This window comes from Oncorhynchus nerka, linkage group LG15 (genome assembly GCF_034236695.1).
Source record: "Oncorhynchus nerka isolate Pitt River linkage group LG15, Oner_Uvic_2.0, whole genome shotgun sequence".
Lineage (NCBI taxonomy): Eukaryota > Metazoa > Chordata > Actinopteri > Salmoniformes > Salmonidae > Oncorhynchus > Oncorhynchus nerka.
The window spans coordinates 48,425,519-48,450,260 of record NC_088410.1 but is presented as its reverse complement, the minus strand read 5'-3'; the positions used below and the strand labels follow the sequence as shown (position 1 = coordinate 48,450,260).

At 39.5% G+C, this 24,742-nt stretch overlaps 1 protein-coding gene across 4 annotated transcripts in view; it reads right to left on the bottom strand.

Annotated features, from left to right (window-relative positions):
• LOC115142835 (TOX high mobility group box family member 2) overlaps positions 1-24,742 on the bottom strand; it is a 140,137-nt gene that overhangs the window by 27,546 nt on the left and 87,849 nt on the right. For 3 of the 4 annotated variants that reach the window (XM_029682608.2, XM_065001652.1, XM_029682609.2), the window contains 2 exons: positions 21,959-22,216; positions 2,256-2,495 (listed from right to left, as the gene is read on the bottom strand). In XM_029682608.2, coding sequence (XP_029538468.1) covers positions 2,256-2,495; positions 21,959-22,216 — 498 coding nt within the window. The remainder of the gene's footprint in view (positions 1-2,255; positions 2,496-21,958; positions 22,217-24,742) is intronic. The other variant, XM_029682610.2, reaches the window with a different exon arrangement.

Sequence of the window (24,742 nt, the reverse complement as noted above, 5' to 3'; positions counted from 1 at the left end):
GCTCTAGCGACTCCTGTGGCAGGCTGGGCGCATGCATGCTGACACAGTCGCCAGTTGCACAGTGTTTCCTCCGACATATTGGTGCGGCTGGCTCCCCCGGGTTAAGTGAGCAGTGTGTCAAGAAGCAGTGCGGCTTGGCAGGGTCGTGTTTCTGAAGACACATGGCTCTCGACCTGCGACTCTCCCGAGTCCGTACGGGAGTTGCAGCGATGGGAGAAGACTGTAATTATCAATTGGATATCACTAAAAACGGCTAAAAAGTACCAAAAAAATACAATAAAAACACAACTTTGTTCAAATACATGTATTTAAAGTATGACACTATTAATACTCTCTTCTTTTGAATTGTACTCCATGAACAGAAACTGAGTCAGAATCATATGTCTGGTCTTATCTAATTTACCATTATCTATTCCGATTGAAGCTGCTTTGTCAGCAATACATCGTTTAAATTGTCAAAGATTATTTATCAAAACAACACAAATGCAACATTTCTTCCAGGACTAAGTAAAACTGTACATTCCTCACATAGTTTCATTAGGATAATAGATTCCAACTTTTGTGCAATGGAGCAAAAACTATTCCAAATCACATCTGTTTGTACTAGCTTTGATGTGGATGTTGAATAAATTGGAGGGAGGCAAATGGAATTACATTCTGATAGGGGAGAGATAGTAATAGTTTTTTATTCATACATGGACAGTCATGCACAGCGGGGACTTGTATGGTGGAGAAAGTATTGTTTTTCAGAACATTTTGCTACTTTAACCGTGCGCTTACAGATGCTGATAAATGTGCAACAAGACGATAGAAACCCCCGGATTCAATTATACATATTCATGTTCCTCTTTACCAATCCCCCAGGTAAAGGAAAAACAAATCCAGTGAGAGCCCTGATTGGTGACTCATTTCTATATGCTTTGTTGTATGGATTTACATAAATTAAACGAATGCCACTTTAATGAGTATGTATTCCTGTTTCCTTGTTTCAAATGAAAGAGTTGTGCTTTTCCAATAGAGGAATTGAGGCACACGTATTCTCTCTCAAGTTTTCCTGTCCTTTTCAACACGTTTACCCCACGACGGAGAAACACATCTATTGATAGGTGTGTAGAGCCCTGGAAGACAGTGATATACAGTATAGAAGACTGCTGCTTCTAGTGATTTTGTTTGGTCATCACTATGTTGTCTCAAGTTCTGCATACGACATCTTATAGAGACGGCTTATATACGAAGACATCCAAATGCATTACTGTCGCCATTGCTGCAATATAATGAACTGAACACAGCTTCTGTAAATTAGGGCCGATCGAACAACAATAATACAAGATATGGAAACATTCATAAAGAATCAACAAGGGAATCTGACATTTGTTTCACAATTGTTTGAGGGGAAAACTACATAACTGTAAATGGTGTGAGAAGTTCTTTCCTTTCTTGACGTAACAATATGCGAATTAAATTAATGAGATGACATGGTGATAATGGATTCTTAGCAAATCCCACATTACATGAACATTTCAAATTAAATAATTTAGACAGCAAGCAACAAAGGGGAAATAAAAAGGTGCATTGCTTTAAAGCTGCAATATGTAACTTTTGGGGGGACGTGACCAAATTCACATAGAAATGTGAGTTTTGGATCCGCCATTCTCAAGTCTAAGAAGAAGTAGATCTGTTCAATGTGCTATATTTCTATGCTTCCCATGGTTAAGTTTAGTTTTTATGTCATTTAAGTTTTCTTTTTTTGGTACACCTGCTTCAAACAACTGAAAATACAATAATATATGCTTCTTTTTTCACATAAACTTAAATTAGGCTAACTATTATAATTTTAGCAACCAGGAAATGGCAGAGCAATTTCTGCAGAATGCATCTTTAAATTTGAACCAGGATTCGAAGCCAATCTAAAAAATACAAGATGGTCTCTTATTGGCATGTCCTAAGAAGGCAAACAAACAAATGAAACAAAGCAATCACCAATACCGATGAGATTGGAAATGTGTATGCTTGCATCGAGACACCACTGTGCTTAAAACCTCACAGAGTAGCTTGTTGCATAATTGCCATACATTCACTGTCATACTGCCATACATACTGTACACACATTACACAACGTAATAAACGTTGATAAAAAATTACATGTAAAAAATAAAATGTTCATTCCATCTGGCAACACACCCAACAGGACCAACCCAAACACCCTAACTTTCCCTAAGTTCAGCGAAATCAAAGAAGCATTGCCACATCAGTACCTTATGGTGGGAATCGATCTCCTCTTCCTGTGTAGAGCTCGAGGGAGAGGGTGTGGCTGATTTACTTCCGGGAGGTGAGGGAGAACCATGGGTAAGTGCACTCCGGCCAACCTGAGAGTTCAGTTGGGACATTGCGCTCATGGGGTGGTGGGACAGTATCCTAGGTGACCTGTTTATCAGATGGGGGTTGTGAAGGCTGAGGTCATAATGTGAGCCGTCGTGGCGAGTCATCTCCTGGATCTGGGTGAGAGAAGAAGACCAGCTTTACTACTTAACTTTACCAATTGTACATTCCCAATTTGCCCAAAAACTTGACGTCTTCGTTAATGAAGGCAAACGGTTGGCAGGATGTCAAAGAAAGGAAGTGTGCCCTTCCGGGTTCACTGGTCCCACTGTTCTACTTAGGACTGGTCGGAAGCAAACTTATCTTCATTCTCCTCGGTCACGACTGAAATACACACCATGCGTTCGTCCAATAACTTGGCACTATTCGGGCCATTTTTATCTGATTGAGCTTTGAGGCACAATTTGATGTGTTGAATTTCAATTGCAGTCCTCCAGTGCAAATGACCTTGAACAACATATAATTCATCACACCAACATTATTCAAAGACTGTATCTGTCCCTTTATCTTACTTGTGAATTCATGAAACTGTTTTTCTTTTATGGAGATCTGCACTGCCACCCGTGGACTTGTGTCAACACCCTCTGATGTCCCTGCCTGGAATTTACAATCCAAACCAATAGAATCCAAACCAACTGAACCACTTGACTTTCAAAGCGAGGTGGGAGATGTCTTGCCGCTGTAGAGCATCATTAGGGCAACATTTACTAGATTGTTCACTAAGTACCAGGATGGTTCAGACTGAAAGCTATGTTTATGGAATAATAGCCTATAGACTAAAATGACTGTGGTTGGTCATTCAACGAAAAAAAAAGCTGTGGGCCAAGTTCATTGTTGGAAGTTAACGCATTAAAGGAGGATACACGCTTTCAACTGATTAAAGAGACAGTCCTCATAACCCCTTCTTAAAGTAACACTCTTAGTAGTCTAACAGATCTTCTAAAATAACAACATCAAAAGCATTAAAAAAAAACTCTATCAGGACATAGACGAGCCAAAGCAGGCCTTAATGCAAGCATAACTGAGGAATGTTTGGTAATTTACAGATCAGAAAGTGATGAACTAGCATTTATTAGCGCTGTTAAACATTCATGAGTTAAATAATACATTACACATTAGCGCTGTGCTAAAAAGATCAAATTACTGGAGCCCTAGCATTATGAGATCTTGACAAACACAAGTAGAGCCTCTGAGATGAAGGCTCTGCAGCTCTGTAATCATAATTGGCCCCAGTAGGTTGCCAAGAATAAAATGTACTGGTAATGTAATGTTGTAGAGAACTCTGGGCTGCTTTGAAAAACCGAAGAATATTTACAGGACATTAGAATATTTTTTTTTGACTCGGCAGCTGCTAACAAAAGGCTGCCTGAACAAAGACATTCCCTTTGCATTTAAAATAACCATGCTCTAACCTCCCCCACCCAAAACAGAACCTCCCAACCTCAAATCATAATTTAAAACACCATCACTCCACTTCTCAAACATGGTGAAATAGCTTTAGCCAAAAAAAAAAAAAATCCATTATTTTTCCATTTTCGGCGGAGCTGCTCTTTAAGGGTCTTCACAAATCAAGAAGCATTGAAAAACCAATTAATCAAACACGAATGGCCTATCATGGCTACAGCAGACCTATTTCCATAGCAACAGCCTCTGGGTGAAATCGTCACCCTTTTAATCTGAGCAAACTATGTTTCATATAAACATAAAAGAGGGACAAGCAAAGCAGAAGAGTAGCAGTGTGGCAAGGTAGAGGGGTTCTCAGTAGTTACAATTGGGATATATCTGTCTTTATAGAACAGTGGAGGAGTTATTGGGACAAAAGGAATTACCCATCTAATCCATATTGTTAAAGGAGGAAGGGGGAGAGGGTCTATAGCGGACTCCTATCAATCATGTTCGTTTCTCTTTCAACCGAAACGTGAATAATTCATCATATTTGTTTAGAATCAAGCATAGATACATTCTGCCACTATTCATATACTAAATCATGCTTCGTAGCATTAGCTTCAATTGTTGTTCCTTTTTCATTAAAGCTAAGTGCTCAAATGTCAAATATGGGGCACAAATACATATGATCCAATCATATAAACGAATCCCCTGTTTTGACTTTAGTTGATCAATCAAATGGAAAGCAAGACATGTCAGGAGGTTTGTACTGTGAATATATTCTACATATCTACAGTGCCTTGCAAAAGTATTCACCCCCCCTTGGAGTTTTTCCTATTTTGATGCATTTACAACCTGTAATTTAAATGGATTTTTATTTGGATTTCATGTACTGGACATACACAAAATAGTCCATTTTTTTTTGTTAAGCGTAAAAGTGGTACGTGTATATGTATTCAGCCCTTTTGCTATGAAGCCCCTAAATAAGATCTGGTGCAACCCATTACTTTCAAATGTCACGTAATTAGTTAAATAAAGTCCACCGGTGGGGCATTCTAAGTGTCACGTGATCTGTCACATGATCTCAGTATATATACACCTATTCTGAAAGGCCCCAGAGTCTGCAACACCACTAAGCAAGGAGTACCACCAAGCAAGCGGCACTATGAAGACCAAGGAGCTCTCCAAACAGGTCAGGGACAAAGTTGTGGAGAAGTACAGATCAGGGTTGGGTTATAAAAACATATCTGAAACTTTGAACATCCCCCAGAGCAAGATTAAATCCATTATTTAAAAATGGAAAGAATATGACACCACAACAAACATGCCAAGAGAGGGCAACCCACCAAAGCTCATGGACAAGGCAAGGAGGGCATTAATCAGAGAGGCAACAAAGAGACCAAAGATAACCCTGAAGGAGCTGCAAAGCTCCACAGCGGAGATTGTAGTATCTGTCCATAGGACCACTTTAAGCCGCTTTACGGAAGAGTGGCCAGAACAAAATAAGCAAATATGTTTGGTGTTCACCAAAAGGCATGTGGGAGACTCCCCAAACATATGGAAGAAGGTATTCTGGTCAGATGATACTAAAATTGAGCTTATTGGCCATCAAGGAAAATGCTATGTCTGGCGCAAACCCAACACCTCTCATCACCCCGAGGATACCTTCCCCACAGTGCAGCATGGTGGTGGCAACACCATGCTGTGGGCATGTTTTTCATCGGCAGGGACTGGGAAACTGGTCAGAAATGAAGGAATGATGGATGGCTCTAAATACAGGGAAATTCTTGAGGGAAACCTGTTTCAGTCTTCCAGAGATTTGAGACTGGGACGGAGGTTCACCCTCCAGCAGGACAATGACCCTAAGCATACTGCTAAAGCAACACTCGAGTGGTTTAAGTGGAAACATTTAAATGTCTTGGAATGGCCTAGTCAAAGCCCAGGCCTCAATCGTGTGGTATGTGGTATGACTTAAATATTGCTGTACACCAGCAGAACCCATCCAACTTGAAGGAGCTGGAGCAGTTTTGCCTTGAAGAAAATCCCAGTGGTTAGATGTGCCAAGCTTATAGAGACATACTCCAAGAGACTTTCAGCTGTAATTGCTGCAAAGGGTGGCTCTACAAAGTATTGCCTTTATGCACGCTCAAGTTTTCAGTTTTTTGTCTTATTTCTTGTTTGTTTCACAATAAAAAATATTTTGCATTTTCAAAGTGGTAGGCATGTTGTGTAAATCAAATGATACAAACGCCCCAAAAATCTATTTTAATTCCAGGGTGTAAGGCAAACAAAATAGGAAAAATGCCAAGGGGGGTGAATACTTTCGCAAGCCACCGTAGACTTAAAATTGCTCATTACCAAAACATAATCTCTTCTCTTCATATATTGCAAATAAATAGTTTTCACCTTGTGGAAATTAGTTAAATGAATGTACAAAGGTTAATTGACTAGACCTTGCACTGCGTTCGGATAAAATGTGAGCAAATATACTCCATCTATTCAACAGTGCAATCTCAAAAACCACACCAACAGAAGAAAATATAAATTATGGGAGCAAAGGTACACTGGCAAGTAAACAGCAGAAGCATTGTGCCCATTGAAGCTGATAGATTTAATTTATTTGTAGGATACTCATTCAAGGTTTTTTCTTTCTTTCTTTCTTTTTACTATTTTCTACATTGTAGAATAATAGTGAAGACATCAAACCTATGAAATAACACATATGGAATCATGTAGTAACCAAAGAAAAAGTGTTAAACATATTAAATATATTTTAGATTTTAGTAGCCACCCTTTCCCTTGATGACAGCTTTGCACACTCTGGCATTCTCTCATCCAGCTTCACGAGGAATCCTTTTCCAACAGTTTGAAGGAGTTCCCACATATGCTGAGCACTTGTTGGCTGCTTTTCCTTCACTCATCCCAAACCATCTCAATTGGGTTGAGGTCGGGTGATTGTGGAGGGCAGGTCCTCTGATGCAGCACTACATCACTCTCCTTCTTGGTCAAAAAGCCCTTACACACATGTTAATTGAAATGCATTCCATGTGACTACCTCATGAAGTTGGTTGAGAGAATTCCAAGAGTGTGCAAAGTTGTCATCAAGGCAAATGGTGTCTACTTTGAAGAATCTCAAATTTAAAATATATTTTGATTTGATTAACACTTTTTTTTGGTTTCTAGATGATTCCATATGTGTTATTTCATAATTTTGATGTCTTCACTATTATTCTACAATGAAAAATAGTAAAAAATAACGAAAAACCCTTGAATGAGTAGGTGTGTCCAAACTTTTGACTGGCACTGTAGTTTAATTTACACCTTATAAATTCATTAAGGTCGAGTACATGATGCCTCTAGTAACTAGTTTTAACTCTACAACAAAAATGCATATTGCAAGCAAATAATACATGAATACAAAACCTCAAACTGTTCATGTAGAAACCCTATTCTTGCAAATCATCACGATTCCAAGTCACATAATCACACTTCCAACAGTTGTCGAACCAAATCGTTATCCTAAAGGGCCTTTTATTATGTTTTGGAGTGCTTTCTGTTCACCCTTTCACCTCGAGAGAGAATCAGAGAGAGTGAGAAGGTATCACGTTGCACCATCAGTCACCCTAAGCTAAATAAAGCAGGTGGGTGACGGCTGTACAAACATTATGAAAGAATCTCACAAAGGTTGCTGGTTGCCATAGGTACAGTATGCTAATTCATAAACGGTGTCATCTCTGGACGTGGGGGGAAGTGCTGTCTGGGTAACAGGCTTTATTTGGCCATTACTGTCTGGCTCGATCCCTCCCAGAACAGGCAGACAGACAACATGTTCTTTATTCTAATAGAGCAATGATGATGCAACTGCCGATTATGTAATAAATTAAATTGCAATTCGGCTGCTTCTCCATTGTCGAAGGGTTGACTTTTCTGAGAATATCACTTTATTGTTTGACGCTTCTGGGTTTAGAAGTCACACATTAACATGTAGCGGACAAGAGTTGGTTATGGTCACGTGAGGCGGTAGCTCCACCTACGATCTTCAAAACCAGTTTCTGCTCTTGGACCAAGTGGGAATTTCCTCTTGGTATAATGGTCTAAGACGCTGGTCGCCCCCCATTGTGGGAGATCCGGGTTCATATCCTGTGTGTTACTTTTTCACCCTACGTGGTGCGGCCTCTCATGGGGGAGGAGGTCAAAGGAGGGTGAATGTAGCGGACATGAACGAGTCATGTGACGAGGTAGCTCCGCCTGCGAACTTCAAAACCAGAATCTGCCCTCGGACCAAGAAGAAATCTCCTCTTGGTCTGATGGTCTAAGACATCGGTTGCTTCCAGAGGGAGAACTTGGGTTCATGCCTGGCGTGACACACACACAATTGGCTTGGTGACAGTTTGATATTGCAATTTCAAAGTCCAGATTGACCGCCCAGCCGACCCTAACCGTGATGCAAAGGCAGGATGAAACTTCGGGGCAAATCTGTTCCCCTTCTCTCCACTGTAGTTGTGTTTGTATTCACATCTTGTACATCATAGTCAAATGGGAGTCAAATAACAAAGGCTTTCCAATTATGCGCAACACATTGTGTGCAAGCTGGTATATCAGAAAGTTATTGTTCTTCTGATCGTCTGACCTTACCATTGAAATGGTTTCATCGCAGCTCGGATTGCCTGCACCATTTGATTTAGCTAAGGGATTAAACCAGCAACTGCAATGCCACAGTGAAGTGGACTAGAAAAGCTAGAGTTTCACAGAGAAAGAGAGCTAGACAGTATGGAGTGGACACCTCTAACATTTGTCCTAAACATGATTTCATATCGTTCAACTCAACTTCATATCACTTCTTATCTGTAGTTTTATTTAGGACCCAATGACTAGAGAGCTAGAGCTACACAAAGACGGAGAGCTACAGATGAGGTTGGAAGTTATATACACGTTTTTCAATCACTCCACAAATGTCTTGTTAACAAACTATAGTTTTGGCAAGTCGGATAGACAAGTCATTTTTCCAACAATTGTTTACAGACAGATTATTTAACTTTAAATTCACTGTATCACAATTCCAGTGGGTCAGAAGTTTACATACACTAAGTTGACTGAGCCTTTAAACAGCTTGGAAAATTCCAGAAAATGATATCATGGCTTTAGAAGCTTCTGATAGGCTGATTGACATCCTTTGAGTCAATTGGAAGTGTACCTGTGGATGTATTTCAAGGCCTATGTTCAAAATCAGTGCCTCTTTGCTTGACATCATGGGAAAATCAAAAGAAATCAGCCAAGACCTCCACAAGTCTGGTTCATCCTTGGGAGCAATTTCCAAATGCCTGAAAGTGTCACGTTCATCTGTACAAACAATAGTACGCAAGTACAAACACCATGGGACCACGCAGCCATCGTACCACTCAGGAAGGAGACGCGTTCTGTCTCCTAGAGATGAACGTACTTTGGTGAGAAAAGTGCAAATCAATCCCAGAACTACGGCAAAGGACGTTGTGAAAATGCTGGAGGAAACAGGTACAAAAGTATTTATATCCACAGTAAAACAAGCCTTATATCGACATAACCTGAAAGGCCACTCAACAAGGAAGAAGCCACTGCTCAAAAACCGCCATAAAAAAGCCAGACTACGGTTTGCAACTGCACAGAGATCGTACTTTTTGGAGAAATGTTCTCTGGTCTGATGAAACAAAAATAGAACTGTTTGGCCATAATGACCATCATTATGTCTGGAGGAAAAAGGGGGAGGCTTGCAAGCCGAAGAACATCATCCCAACCGTGAAGCATGGGGGTGGCAGCATCATGTTGTGGGGGTGCTTTGCTGCAGGAGGGACTGGTGCACTTCACAAAATAGATGGCATCATGAGGCAGGAAAATTATGTGGATATATTGAAGCAACATCTCAAGACATCAGTCAGGAAGTTAAAGCTTGGTCGCAAATGGGTCTTCCAAATGGACAATGACCACAATCATACTTCCAAAGTTGTGGCAAAATGGCTTAAAGACAACAAAGTCAAGGTATTTGAGTGGCCATCACAAAGCCCTGACCTCAATCATATAGAAATCTTGTGGGCAGAAATGAAAAAGCGTGCGCGAGCAAGGAGGCCTACAAACCTGACTCAATTACACCAGCTCTGAATGGGCCAAAATTCACCCAACTTATTGTGGTAAGCTTGTGGAAGGCTACCCGAAATGTTTGTCCCAAGTTAAACAATTGAAAGGCAATGCTACCAAATACTAATTGATTGTATGTAAACTTCTGACCCACTTGGAATGTGATGAAAGAAATAAAAGCTGAAATAAATAATTCTCTCTACTATTATTCTGACATTTCACAATCTTAAAATAAAGTGGTGATCCTAACTGACCTAAAACAGGAAATTCTTACTCTGATTAAATGTCAGGAATTGTGAAAAACTGAGTTTAAATGTATTTGGCTTAGGTGTACGTAAACTTCCGACTTCAACTGTACACACTATTGAGCGAATACTTCTACTTTTGTACTTTCATATTATGATTTCATATCATGATTTCATATCATTATAATGTTACCACTTCATATCAACTGCTTTATTTAGGTCCCAATGCATTACAAGGTTTCATTGCTCTATCTCCGTAATAGAGCAACATTGACCCAACCACCACTATGCATGGGCTTTTTGCTCGCTGTAGTATTGCATTGTCATGTAGATTGACAAAGAGCGAGAACCAAGTGGAAGATGGTTTCAATGGCTCACTTTGGCTGATGAGAGTATTTTCATATAATGTACTTACACACTGTAACAGCGTTTGTTTGCCGTACTTTTGAGCTAAAGCCTTTGTGCTTCTACACCTGCATTGCTTGCTGTTTGGGGTTTTAGGCTGGGTTTCTGTACAGCACTTTGAGATATCAGCTGATGTACGAAGGGCTATATAAATACATTTGATTTGATTTGATAGGATACAAACAATGATTTAGGATCAAAATGGCCCAAGATCGACATTATTGCTGTAACAAGGGATAGATATAACAAGGGCAAAATCTGACAAATATTGGGACGTAATTGCATATTATAATATCCTTTAGAAATATTTATCAATCAGCCTTAAAAAGGGATGGAATTAATAAAATACATATTCTATTATAATTAGCATAATCTACTTTGAGGTTTTGTGTCTACCTCCATTTTCTCTGAGGACCAAGCAATCAAGAATCTAGATGTAAGGTATTATTCAAAATGGGTGTCCAGAAGTTTTCAGGTCAATACATCAACAAAACAATGTTTGCTTTGTGAAACAAAAAAAAGTCTTCACGCATTCAAATCACACAAGCTTCACCGCCACACACTGCCCCACTCAGCTTTTGATTGAATAGTGCCCCGTACTTTCCTGCTTAGCTCTCCTATCCCTGGCAGTGTTGGGAGAAACCCAGGTTTACTAAGCCTTCCTCCTTCAACCCCCCAATTCACACCTTCCCTGATTGGAGCCATCTTGTTTGAGAGTGATGGCTCACTCACACAGGTTCACAGTTGCTATTGTAAAATCATTGAGCGTTTAATTGAAACAAATTACTATAATAATATAACATTATCCTTGCAGGCGCCCAGCCGTGACAGCTTTAATTAGGGCTGTGTTCGAGACTGATCCTTCAAAAGCAACGGTAAACATGCCTTAGGTAATAGGGGAGCCAATCAGCCAGCTAGCTACCGGGCCCTCATACTGCCTACTGCCCGGTCCTCATACTGCCTACTGCCCGGCCCTCATACTGCCTACTGCCCGGCCCTCATGTTCCCTTGGGAGACCCAGGTTCTAATCCCGCCAGTTTCAAAAGCACACATTTGAGACTTATATCATGTTAAATGTTGGGAAACCAACGTGTCTGAGTCATGTGAAAAGTCCATGTAAAACTTCACGTGCCTGAAAACCACGTGTCTGTTTATCCCACGTCACACTTATCACGCGATTTATTCATGTGATTTTTTTTTATTTGAAATGTCACACGTGTCCGAAAACCACGTGACTGACTCGTGCAAATTTCACATGTAAACATTTAGAATAACCTGTGTACGAATACCACGTGTTCTTTTCACATGGGTTTTTTTTCATTTGGTTTTCAAGGGAGGGATGCAAAGTAATAAGGTAGGCAGAAGATGCCTTGGATGCTGCTCGCAAAGGAAAAGACAGGATTGGCTTGTGATAATGAAAGTAATGAAAGTATTCCAGGTATTGGATACAGGGTATCCTGTATATTTAGGACATAAAGCGGATAATTCCCAAGGTGGGTTATCATCATTCTACACAGCGAGGAAAATTCTGTTTATTTCTATGGTAGTTCTTTGTCAATGAATTCATAATTGGCTGTACATTTGGATATAATTCACCCCATTACATGGCCTAGGTCACTTGCACTTGCTAAGCAACAACTGAACAAGCAACTTCTGATCACTCCAACTTGATCCTAAATCAAAGATGACAAGAACAAAAAATATATACAAATCTCTTGAACATACTGTACTTCCTTCACTTCCTTTGGCTGAGAAACGGCAAACGCTCCTCAAATGAGCCGTATCAAAAAGTAATTACACATAGCTGTAATGTCTCACGGCGACATTGCAAAGAAAGCACAGTTACGCAAAGTTCAGTTCCAATGTGTCCAAACATTCCAAGTGTCCCTTTTTTTCATTCTGTCAATGTACACGCCAGAGTGGCAAGGTTCTCGAGAGACTTTAAAGACCACGTGGATGTTTTTTCTGTCAGGAGCTGTACAGTGTACACTAACCTGGCACTCAATATGGAGGCATGGAATTAGCCTTGAGTTGAGCAAGTATGTTTCTCTCATCAGCACAGATTTAAACACACCTGATCCATACTATAGTAGGACTGTAAGCCACTAAGTCTCTCTTTGAAGATATGCTGAGACAGAGTCACTAATAAGGCAATGATGGGTGCAAGCACATTTCCCAAAGCTTGGCTGCACTACAACAGTAATGTGCCAGTGCCGTTGAACAGAACAGGAACAAATTGGAGTGCTTCGGGTACCATGAAACAGAGGGTTGCTATCCTATCACATATGACTGAATAGTGACTACTAACCACCAACCACCTTTTCAAAATGGAGACTTGAAAATTGTGATGTGCAGATGTGAAATGTCGTAGTGTCCCCTTCGGCGTTATCCTCCGTGTTCCTCATTTCATGTAATGTCAGCGGCCCCCTTTTCTCTTCCCCTTCCCCCCTTTTCTATCTCTCTCAAAGCACCTCATCACACAACTGTCTCCCACCTTCACAAAGGGAGAGTATCTGAGCAAACGTCTCGTCTGACATGTTTGAGACGATTGTGAGGAGCTGTGGGGACCCACGGTACCGACAGTAAGACAGAGCCTGCCTCCCAAATGGTACCATATTCCCTACTAAATGCACTAGTGCCATAGGGCTCTGGTCAAAAGTAGTGCACTATGTAGGGAATAGGGTGCCATTTGGGACACACCCTATGAGCCGCTCTGCTTCTTCTAATGAGAGCACAGTCAAATATGTCTCCCATTCCCTTCCTCACCTCGCACTCGCACACAGTATGCGCACACACACACGCATACATACACACGCATGGGCACGTAAGGTTCTCACACTGCGGGGAGTCTCGGCAACAATTAAGTTAACCAGGAGGTGATTTGCGAGAGTGTTAACTCCTCACACACACTGTCTTCACATGTTCTTGACAGGGACCTTCTTCACCTACTGCACATGTGGACCTCCAAAGAGCATACTGCAGAAATAACATACAAATGAGTAGCTGACATACAGTATGTCTGAATACCATAATGGCATAATACAGTCAAGGGGAATCATTTGAATAGGCTAATCTTACAGTGCAATGTCAAGGGTATAGCTGAGAGAGCGCCAGCATTTTGGATCGGCCCATTATTACAGTTGCACATCCTATTAGTCAAAGTACTGTACACTGGAGAGGACAATAGTCAGTGGGGGAAGCTGCGATCATATGGGATCTTCTCCAATAGCCAACAGGGCCGAATATTCCTCCAAGTAGGATGGCGAAGATATGGCACCGAGCAATATGGACACGATTTCATGCAATGATAAGCTGCAGTAGGGGCCTGTGGCTAAATGTAATATGAAATATGAAATCCTTTATCTATGTAACTGCATCACAGGACTGCGTCCATCATCTGCTGCAGCTGAGTCTTGTTTGGTGACCTCTTTGGCTACGCCTCAAATGGCACCCTATTCCCTATTTAGTGCACTACTTTTGACCAGGGCCCACAGTGCTCTGGTTCCAAAGTAGTGCACTAAATAGGGAATATTTGGGATGTAATGATAATTTTTTTTCACACAATGAGTCTTCAATACCTCTCACATCGGCAACTTGAGTGATGAGCATAAACATGATGATATGTAAACACAATATCTATCAGTACTTCTGTACTGCATTCAATTAGTTTATTTGTTTCCACTTCCACTCTGCTGCAATGACCTCTAACCATGCTGATATGATACAGTGGAGTGAGTGGGCTGTAGGCACTCAGACAACAGACGGAGTGGTATACAATGAAGTCAACCAATGGAAATGTAATTGATATTAACCTATTAAAGGATGCACTATGCAGAAATCACTTGGCCATTTCCTGGTTGCTAAAATTCTAATAGTTCGCTTAATTTGAGTTCACCTGACAAAACAAGCAAGTATAGTGTAGAGAATCATTGCACCATCTAAACCGCTGTGAAAAATATTTTCCGTAACCAAAAATATTTTATTTTCAGCTTTTTGAAGCTGGTGTACAAAACCGAAAGTGAAAGAGGCAAAAACGGAACTTAAAAACAAGAAGCATAGAAATGGTGCACATCGAAAATATTTACCGCTTCTTAGACTTGCTTTTAATGAGAATTACAGATCTATAAAACACGTTTCTATATAAATTTAGTTGGGTCGCCCAAAAAGTGACATATTGCAGCTTTAAATCAAAGAATTGAATTCAACCTATTGAATCAACCTATTGAAAAATGTATGAACACCCTTAGGTCTGAAATGTGAAATGTCTGAAATGAATTGGAGCTGGGCAATGTTAAAACATAACACTATTTCCGAGGGTGTGCATGAAAAGGAAATGAAATCCATACCTTATCCCTTGATTAGCTTAATCCTAAGGCTAATTGACTTTATCAGAATGAAGACAAAGATGAGTTCTAGCCGTCTAGCAGCGATTAATTCAAAGTTCTCTTAGAAATAATGAAATAATGAAATTGGAAATAACATTATATTTCGCTCCAATATTTCTTCATAATATACAACTACAGTTTCATATCACATTGCTGGAAAAAATAAGGCACCTTTTCCCGGGAGAGGATAAAATAATTTATTTTTTCCTTATCGGTCATCTATTTTTTCAGCCGAATGCTATTACATGGCTGCTGGCGGTTGCCTAGCAACAGGATATATTAATAGGACCTTTTATTAGCCGAGCTTTACCAGTGGAGTACTAAAATGAGGAAGTGGAAAACATGAATGTGTTACATAAATCTTTAGACCTTTCAGGGTTTGCACGAGTCTCTGTTTGTCCAATGATTTATTACGGCGATGCTTCATTTATGGGAAAAGGGCCTGTGAAATACAAAAATGGAACATTAGCTTGAAGGACTATTTGAAAATAAATAATTGCAAAAGGTGAAAAGAAAGCTGTTTAAAAAGCAGGCCTCTCTCTCTCTCTCTCTCTCTCTCTCGCTCTCTTTCGCTCAGGTTTCACAGGGCTATCAAACAAAAATGTGTTTTGGAAGCATCGATCATCTATCTGAGCCTGGAATAGTTCATATAATATATAAGATACATTCTATATCATGCTTGTCGAACTGTGATAAAAAAAAAAGAATGAAATGGATCTATCATTTCCCTAGAGACACTATAATCCTGTTAACCAATCACTGAGAATTAAGGTCTCTAGATAGAGAAATGGGTTTTATACCATTAATGTATTCTACTTTGAATGAAGAGGGTAGAATTTGTAGCAGCCCAACGGCAGAAAACCTATAGCAGCCTTGTACTACTGGCCACGGTAAACAACATTATAGAAGTTATTGATGAAAATCTAAAACATAATTAACTACATGACTATACTATGGACCTGGGAATCTTAACACAGAGCTATTATTGATTTAAACTAATGCTCATGTGCTAGTTAACTTGTTTTAAGAGACCAAATTGAAGTGTATTGAATACAGTATTAGTTCAATATTATTTAGATTGAGTAAAAAATACTCTTAGTTTGAAAAATAATACATTTGATCAATCCTAATATAGCAAAATCAATGGTCTATTTTTTATTTTAGGAAGCACATAATAAAGTTTTTGCTAATACCTCTTCCTCGCACCTCCCCACATTGGTGGGCAATCTAGTTAAGTTACTGAAAGCTTGCATTATAGGGAGAACACATTAAGATGCACCTCTAGTATCTTATCATTAATTCATTAGCCTTGTCTGTGACAAGTTAAGTTGACAGTGGATCCTCTTTCATTCATGCACACTTATGGCGAACACCTGCCGTAAGCACCAGAGACTGAAAGCCCAACTAGCTGCCACCTTTAGCATGACTATCGGGTCAAGATGAACCCATTCGCTGAATCCTCAGAATAATAGTCAGCAGATTAAAGGATTGTGAATTCAATCTTGCATTTGAAACGTTGGAACTAAAGAAGGTGATATTAAGATGTGAGCTGAATACGAGCATCCTTGGCCTTAATATTGTTAATTAACTTCCATTACAATAGGGGTTAAGCAATTGGCTTCCCTCATTGTCCTTATGCAGAACATTAGGACAACTACGTGTTTATAGCGCTAATACCTTGAAATTAAAGCAATCGTTAATGACAAAACCCCTCTGTTGATCTATGCATTTCTCAACTTGCTACGTATTCCACAAGTAGACGTTGGTGACGATGATATCATATATAAATGCCAGGGCATGAATAAGATATCCAGTCAAAGATGAATTATTCAAGGTGTAGTACTGTTTGTGTTTCAGATGAGGGCAATCTAATGATGAAAGGTGCACGTGCATACCATGTTTGACTTCGAAAGTGCCCCCCGAAACGGTTACGTTTTCAACATCAACAACAACAGTTTTTCCTGGTCAGATCACATTATCAGAAAAAGAAGAGAAAAAAGACTCAGGGCACAATCATGTGCATTATTGCTTGAAACACCCAGGTATCACAGACTAGCAGTAGGTCTAATAAACTGGAATACAACTAGCACTCTGGTCGTTAAGAGATAAAAATCGGGGCACCGCCACAGCAAACGCACACGCCAATGAAGACAGGACACAAACAAATGTGGGACCTAGTATTTAGTGCTAGTCCAGAAACCCTCTACCACCGGCCGATGAGTATCTCCCTAAGCGTTATGGAAAAGATCAGTGTAACCTGAGCGTGGATATTAAATGTCTAATGTGTTTTGGAACTTGCGGAAGATGCTATGACAGTTAACGCATTAACAGAGAGAGCGGAGGGCTTGCCAAGTGCATCGAGGGCATCGGAGAAAAGGCTCTCTGAAAGATATCGGGTTCGTCCAGGAGGGGCTCAGGACCGCAAAACACAATAAGCATCAGCCAAGGCCCTTATTAATTGAAAATGGCTCTCAACTAAATGAGGAAAGTACAGTCAATTACATGTTTCAGGCCTAAGAGTTGAGGGAAGAACAAGAACAAGATAGTACCTGTGTAGATGTATTTGTGGCTTGTCGATAAAGTGTGTTTGGGTAAGAGGCTGAACAGAGTTTTTGAAAAGAAACACAAATCATAAGAAATTAACTTGTTTCTAGAAAAGAGGTGTGGGTGTATAGGGATGATGTAAAGCTGTACGGTAGGCATGCATGCACAGCTAGCATTTAGCATTAACATTTAGTAGACAGGGAGGTTTGTGAGTTTTCAGAAAGTAAGAGGCTATCAGCTTTAGCTAAAAAGTTGATGTACTCACTCTTGTTAGCGTTGAGGTAATTATCCTTAGCTTGTAGCTTACTAGCATTTAGCTTACAATAGCATTTGCCTTAAGCTAATACAAGCCAATTCATACCAGCACCATCCACTGGTCTTCCGCATTTAATGCCATATCGCACAAGGCTGTTGGGCCTGAAATGGTTAACACTTTGATAATACATATAACATATTAATATAATATAAGATAACATACTTAGCTATATGCAAAGTATTGTGCTGTATACCCATGTTATGTTATACCTGTGAACTACTACTTTAATCTGGTGTTCTGCTAGTTTACTGGATTTGGCATGGCTTGCTTTAAAACCCATAAGCCTTTCAGCATTTACATAAGGACACTACATAAACTTATTTTCCTGAATTGCACAATCTCTTAAATGATCTAACACCCAAATCCTGAGAAAATAATGTTTTGAATTTAAAAAAATGTTTTTGTCCATTTAGTATTAGAGCTACTTTCCCTCTCCGCAAAATCTTCTCTCTCTCTCTTGCTTTCGTTCTCTCTCTCTCTCTCCATCCAGCCCAATTGCACTCTTTTCATTGTCGAGCTCACGTATTGAATCTGCCTGATGAAAACAGATCTCACTGCAGCGCCACAATAGAATAGCTGATGCAGGAAAGATGAAACATAATGGAATTTCTTTCCCATGTGCTCAAGATTGAATATAAGGCCTGACCTCCAGATGTAGTAGATCCATTTCAGGAGCAAAGATATTGTTTATGAAGAGGAAGAAGAAGAAGAGGAGGTCATAACAACACCTTGCGCCATCTTCCAACACAACATGATACAAACATATACTGTATATGGCAATACATTCACTTGTACACCAACACAAACGTCAATATACACACCGGTATATACATCCTTACAACAAAAACATGAAAATGTGTGATCAAATCACAATTATTATAATTTGTCTACATGTGAAAATGTTCAGAAGTCAGACGCGGTTTTCGGAGAGGTGTAAAGTTTCACATGCTAATATTTCACGTGTTTTTTCCTCACGTGAAAATAAATTCCCCTCGTGTTTATTTTCACCCCTTCCAGCTGCATCTGGTCTCCCATCCAGGGGAGAGAAAGCAAAGGCCAAGGTAACTTAACCAAAGGTAGGGAAATCGCAGGAAAGAGGGAGGCGTTTTATTTAATAGCGTTACCATATATTATTTTCTACTGAAATCATTTTTTTGCATCCATTTACAATTCATTTGCTCTCGCATGTAAAAAAAAAAACAACAATACCTTTGGGTTTATGTTTTGCTTTCAATATCAATATTTTTCTTTACAGAATTTTGTTGTGGACTTCAAAAGTTTTGCTTGATATAAATGGCACAAAAGTAACTCACTCATTAGAGGATTGCACCATATAATAACACTATTACTCTATTAAAAGTGTTTAAAGCGGCAATACTTAATTAAAACATGAAGAAAATTGTTCCTCGCCCCGACACAGTTTGGGTAAAGAGCTGAGGGATGGGGCTGGAGAAATGCAACAACTCTCAAATAAATAGACTACTCTATGCATGCAAGGACTGACCATCCATGATATCAAAATTATATTTTTAATGTTTTTAGTTTTCAATGTTTTACATGTGGAGCTTTCTTACATGTGAAACTGCAAATTAGATTTTCACTTTCATGTAATTGTAAGTTCACATGTGAATATTTTTCACATATGAAACTGCAAATTAGATTTTTACATGTGATTGTTTTTCACGTGTGAACTTGAAATTCCACATGTTAACGTGAGATGTTCACATGAGGAGTTGTTTTACATGTGAAACAGCAAATGCGATCTTCACGTGAATGTTTTTCACATGTGAAAATGCAATTCCACATTTGAAAGTTTTGCCCAAAACAATCTGATCCTCACATGTGAAAGTTTTTAACATGTGAAACCACAAATTTCACATGTGAAACTGCAATTCACATGTGAGGTGAAAACAATGGTTTTCAATTGTGAAAAGGTGATTTTCACATGTAAACTGATTTTTTTTTTTTTTTTGTAAGGGTACCAACACTGAGATATACACTAACAAACTGTATACACCAACACTAAAATATACACCAATATATATTTTTCTCTTATTGGCCATTCTAAGAGATGTTCCTTATTACTGGATTATCCCGTTTGAACTGTAGCTCACATAATTGTTACACTCAACAGATTTGACTAAAGTATATCTTAAAGAAGACCTTTGTTGTGCAAATGAAGCTTTGCAACGGTTATCGTTACTCGTTGCGTACTTATTCCTCGTGTCATTATCTTTCCCATTATTTCTCTTTTTTTATTCTCTCTGCATTTCTTAGGAAGGGCCCGTAAAACATTTCACTGTTAGTCTACACCTGTTGTTTACGAAGCATGTGACCAATAAAATGTGATTTGATTAGGTTCGTTATCGAGTACACAATGTATGGAGACTCTATCTGTGTATGCTTATACAAAAAGACAAATTCATGATCTGAAGAGGTCTAGTTAGATGCAGCTGTGAATAATAATAAAAATATAATACCATTTGGGATTTATATAGCGCTTTTGGAAAACTCAGAGACGATTCAATTCTTGAACGCGTAAATGTCTCATCCTGTCCAGTGTAGTGTAGCATGCAAAAGAGTGACCACCATTTATATCCTCTCTATGACTACATTAGACTCTCAATAGTCACCACAATTGAAAGGAAACCATTATTCTTGGAAATATCAAATATCCATATTTACTGTGAGGATAACACTTTCCACAGTAATTGTAACATTATGTACTACAGTACCCACAATGCTCTGTAATTCTACATATTTGTTTTACTGTTCTACCATATGAACTGTTGTTATGTTTAAAGAAATGAATACTGTGGTTTATGTTAAAAGACATGTTTATTCAGAAACAATATTGCTGAGCAATAAGGAGGAGGTGTGGCATGATATACTACAGTATTCATAATTCTCCGTAATTATATCTGTTTTTATCTTACTAAACACGTTTCTAAAGATAACACTGGATTCCAGGTTCCTTATTATAACGGTATTAGAAAAACTGATATTCATTTTTTTGTATGGAGATATGACCATATCTACAATCAGATATAGTGGTCCTAGTGGTCCTAAGTTATTACCTTGAACTCTACATATACTGTAGCTTTTGTGTACAGATTTAGATTTTATTTTCTCAGTTAAAATGACACTGGTTTCTCTAACCAGGCATATAAAACGGTCTCTATACTCTACATAGACAGCTTCATCAACGAGACGATGGTGTGTACAGTACACGTATGCCGCGTCCCAAATGTCACCCTATTCCCTATATAGTGCACTACTTCTGACGAGAGCTCGATGGGCCCTTGTCAAAAGTAGTGCACTATGAAAGGGAATAGGGTGCCATTTGGTATGCATTTGTTTTATAGAGAATGATCTCATTCCAGACATATGGAAACAATGTCGATTTCCTGGCAATCTCATTAATACAATTATGGCTAATTATGATCATTTGTGGCACACTGAAGCAGTTTGTGGAAAAAGGCTGAGGGAGGGTGCATTCAAAAAACAATCGGAGTCTATTCATAATGGCTGATGCTCATATGACACGGATGGATTTACCCACAAACCTTTGAGCGTCAGAGCTGACAGGGCAACCACAAACCGTCTGTTCTACTGTTCTATTTACCTTTTCCTTTCCATTTGAAATTGCATGAATATTGTTGCATGCCATACGAAATGACCAGAGAAATGATTTAACATAGCCTATGTTGTTAATGTAACATTTTACTATATTCCAAAAGTTAAAAAAATCTGAAGAGTAGGCAGTCTAGACAAAATTTAAAAAAGAAGCTTTCCCAAGAGCCAAACTACTGAACACTGAAGGGCACGCTAACAATGTTCACGCTAACAATGTTCACGCTAACAATGTTCACGCTAACAATGTTCACGCTAACAATGTTCACGCTAACACAACATAAATTAGTCGTTGGTACTACCAAATGATGGAGCAATGACGAACGAATCAGTATCAGACAGACTACAAATACTGCTTGAAATATTTTTGTTTGAGCATTTGCTTTAGGCTGCCTGGTGTGCGAGGTTTGTACTTTTGGGACTTTTATATTGATTCCATGGTTTTTGTATTGGTTCTAAGCTAAAAAAAAACAAACAGATTATATATTTGAAATGACTTTGAATAGTGTTTCAAACCAGCTGTGATATCAAAGCAAAACCGCCTGGGGGGTACTCACCGAGGGCATTTGGCTGGAGAGCAGGTGGCCATCTTGGGCCAGCATATTGGACATCATGAGGGCAGGCAGCTCCGGGTAGGAGTAGGGGTTGAGCAGGCCGTTGTGGTGGGCCCCTAGGGAGTGGCACAGGTAGCCCGACTCAGGGTCCATCAGGTGGAGCAAGGGGGGCTCGGGGTGGTTGGGAGGGGTGATGGGGGGAATCTCGTAGTCCTCGTCCCCCGCGCCATTCCCATTGCCTCCCCCCTGACCGGAATAGCTCTGGAAGGACAAACAGAGAGGGAGATGGTGTGAGATACTGTATTTTTACTGTATATGTAGGTGGGTTTGCCAAGAGCAGTGTATGACTCGAGAACATTTGATGTACTGGGGGGAGGTAATTTGTGTCAGTCAGAAGAATATATCATCTAGAAGAGTCAGATTATTTAATAAGGAAATAGTGCCCCCCACCCCCCACCCCACCCCAGAGATGGGAGTTATAACAATGATAGAGGGTCAGTCCCCAATTACACCCTACCTATATGCTTCCTATTAAAAGAGTGTACTGGATAATGCTGTAGTAAGAGCTTTCAGACATAACACCTCGGTCAGGCGAAATAAAAAATGTAAACATACAGAAACACAATTTGTTTTCAGAATAACCGTATGCATATCTGCGTATTCCTGTACTATCAATAGGTCCATCGTAGTGTGTGCTGCAATAAGGAAAAATATGATTCTGAATTCTAGAGGGGGGAAAAAAATGGAAGAAATTCAATGGGGAACGAAAAAGCAATTTTGTCTGAGGCACTCTGACTTGACTCCCTTTGTAATGACCGAGTCAAATGAATCATCACAAATAATATTCCGGTGTCAGCCATTCAAGTTTTTAATATAATTTTTATGATTCATGTCTTGCCGTCTACATTTCAGAAATCAATTCAATATCATCTTTGTGCAGGCTGTCATCCTCTGCACTGGAGTGGTCATTTATCTCTTAAACAAATCCTTTCAGAAGGAAAAAAAACAGAGCAAAGGGCAAGGAAAAAATGATTCTCAGAGAGTTCTTTTCTACTAAGAGTAAATAACTCAAAGGTAGTAGCTAGCTACTGTAAGTACAATTACTTCATATCAACCCACCTACTGTGTAGCTTTTACAAAATATGATCAAACAATCTAATGCATTTAACTGGGTAATGTTAAGTAACCACTACAGCAGATGAAAGACAAACTCAAAAACACCAGCCCCCCCCAAGCCTCAATCTGGTTATGACCAAGGAAATTGTAATTGCAATGTATTACTTATTATATCGGAGGGATGTAGACATGGAACGAACACAACACTTAAACATGCTTCCATTCCCCCGTGACTAGTGAACATGAATGGAAGAAGGAAAACAATTTAATTGCTTCAATTGGATTTACTCTGTCCCTCGCATTGTCTGGAAAAGCGTGGATATTAATTTTCTAAATTGTCCTTTGAAGACAGATGTTTTTGTAAACCTTTGGGAATCGTGTTATTGTTTGGTCTAGTGCACAAGAAAACGAACATTTCCGGAGATTCAATTTCCCTCATAATTGTTGTAAGGAAACAAACTTGTCTTTTGTAAACATTGGGGCCATTGTGTGAAGTGAGACCCTCGTTGAATCCTTTGGGGAACTCAAATCTCCATGATCTTTCATAATCAGGCAGGCACTAGGTATTCAGGCTAAGTCCCAAATGACAAGAAATTCCCCTATGGGCCCTGGTAAAAAGTAGTACACTATATAGGTGCCATTTTGTACACTAGTACACTATATAGGTGCCATTTTGTATGCAGCAACAGTCTTAACCAGACATTCTTGTAAGTCTTGTCAGAACTTAACCATAAAAGGATCTGATACTATGCACTAGGGCTGTCCCCGACTAAAAACATTATTGGTCGACCAAGAGTTATGTTATTTTACAAAAGTGTATTTTTCCATATGTACAGTGGCTTGCGAAAGTATTCACCCCCTTGGCATTTTTCCTATTTTGTTGCCTTACACCCTGGAATTAAAATACATTTTTTGGGGGGGTTTGTAATCATTTGATTTACACATGCCTACCACTTTGAAGATGCTAAATATTCTTTATTGTGAAACAAACAAGAAACAAGACAAAAAAACAGAAAACTTGAGCGTGCATAACTATTCACCCCCCCCAAAGTCAATACTTTGTAGAGCCACCTTTACCAGCAATTACAGCTGCAAGTCTCTAGGGATATGTCTCTATAAGCTTGGCACATCTAACCACTGGGATTTTTGCCCATTCTTCAAGGAAAACTGCTCCAGCTCCTTCAAGTTGGATGGGTTCCACTGGTGTACAGCAATCTTTAAGTCATACCACAGATTCTCATTTGGATTGAGGTCTGGGCTTTGACTAGGCCATTCCAAGACATTTAAATGTTCCCCTTAAACCACTCAAGTGTTGCTTTAGCAGTATGCTTAGGGCCATTGTCCTGCTGGAAGGTGAACCTCCATCCCAGTCTCAAATCTCTTGAAGACTGAAACAGGTTTCCCTCAAGAATTTCCTTGTATTTAGCGCCATCCATCAGTCCTTCTATTCTGACCAGTTTCCCAGTCCCTGCCGATGAAAAACATCCCCACAGCATGATGCTGCCACCACCATGCTTCACTGTGGGGATGTTGTTCTCGGGGTGATGGAGGTGTTGGGTTTGCGCCAGACATAGCGTTTTCCTTGATGGCCAATAAGCTCAATTTCATTCTCATCTGACCAGAGTACCTTCTTCGATATATTTGGGGAGTCTCCCACATGCCTTTTGGTGA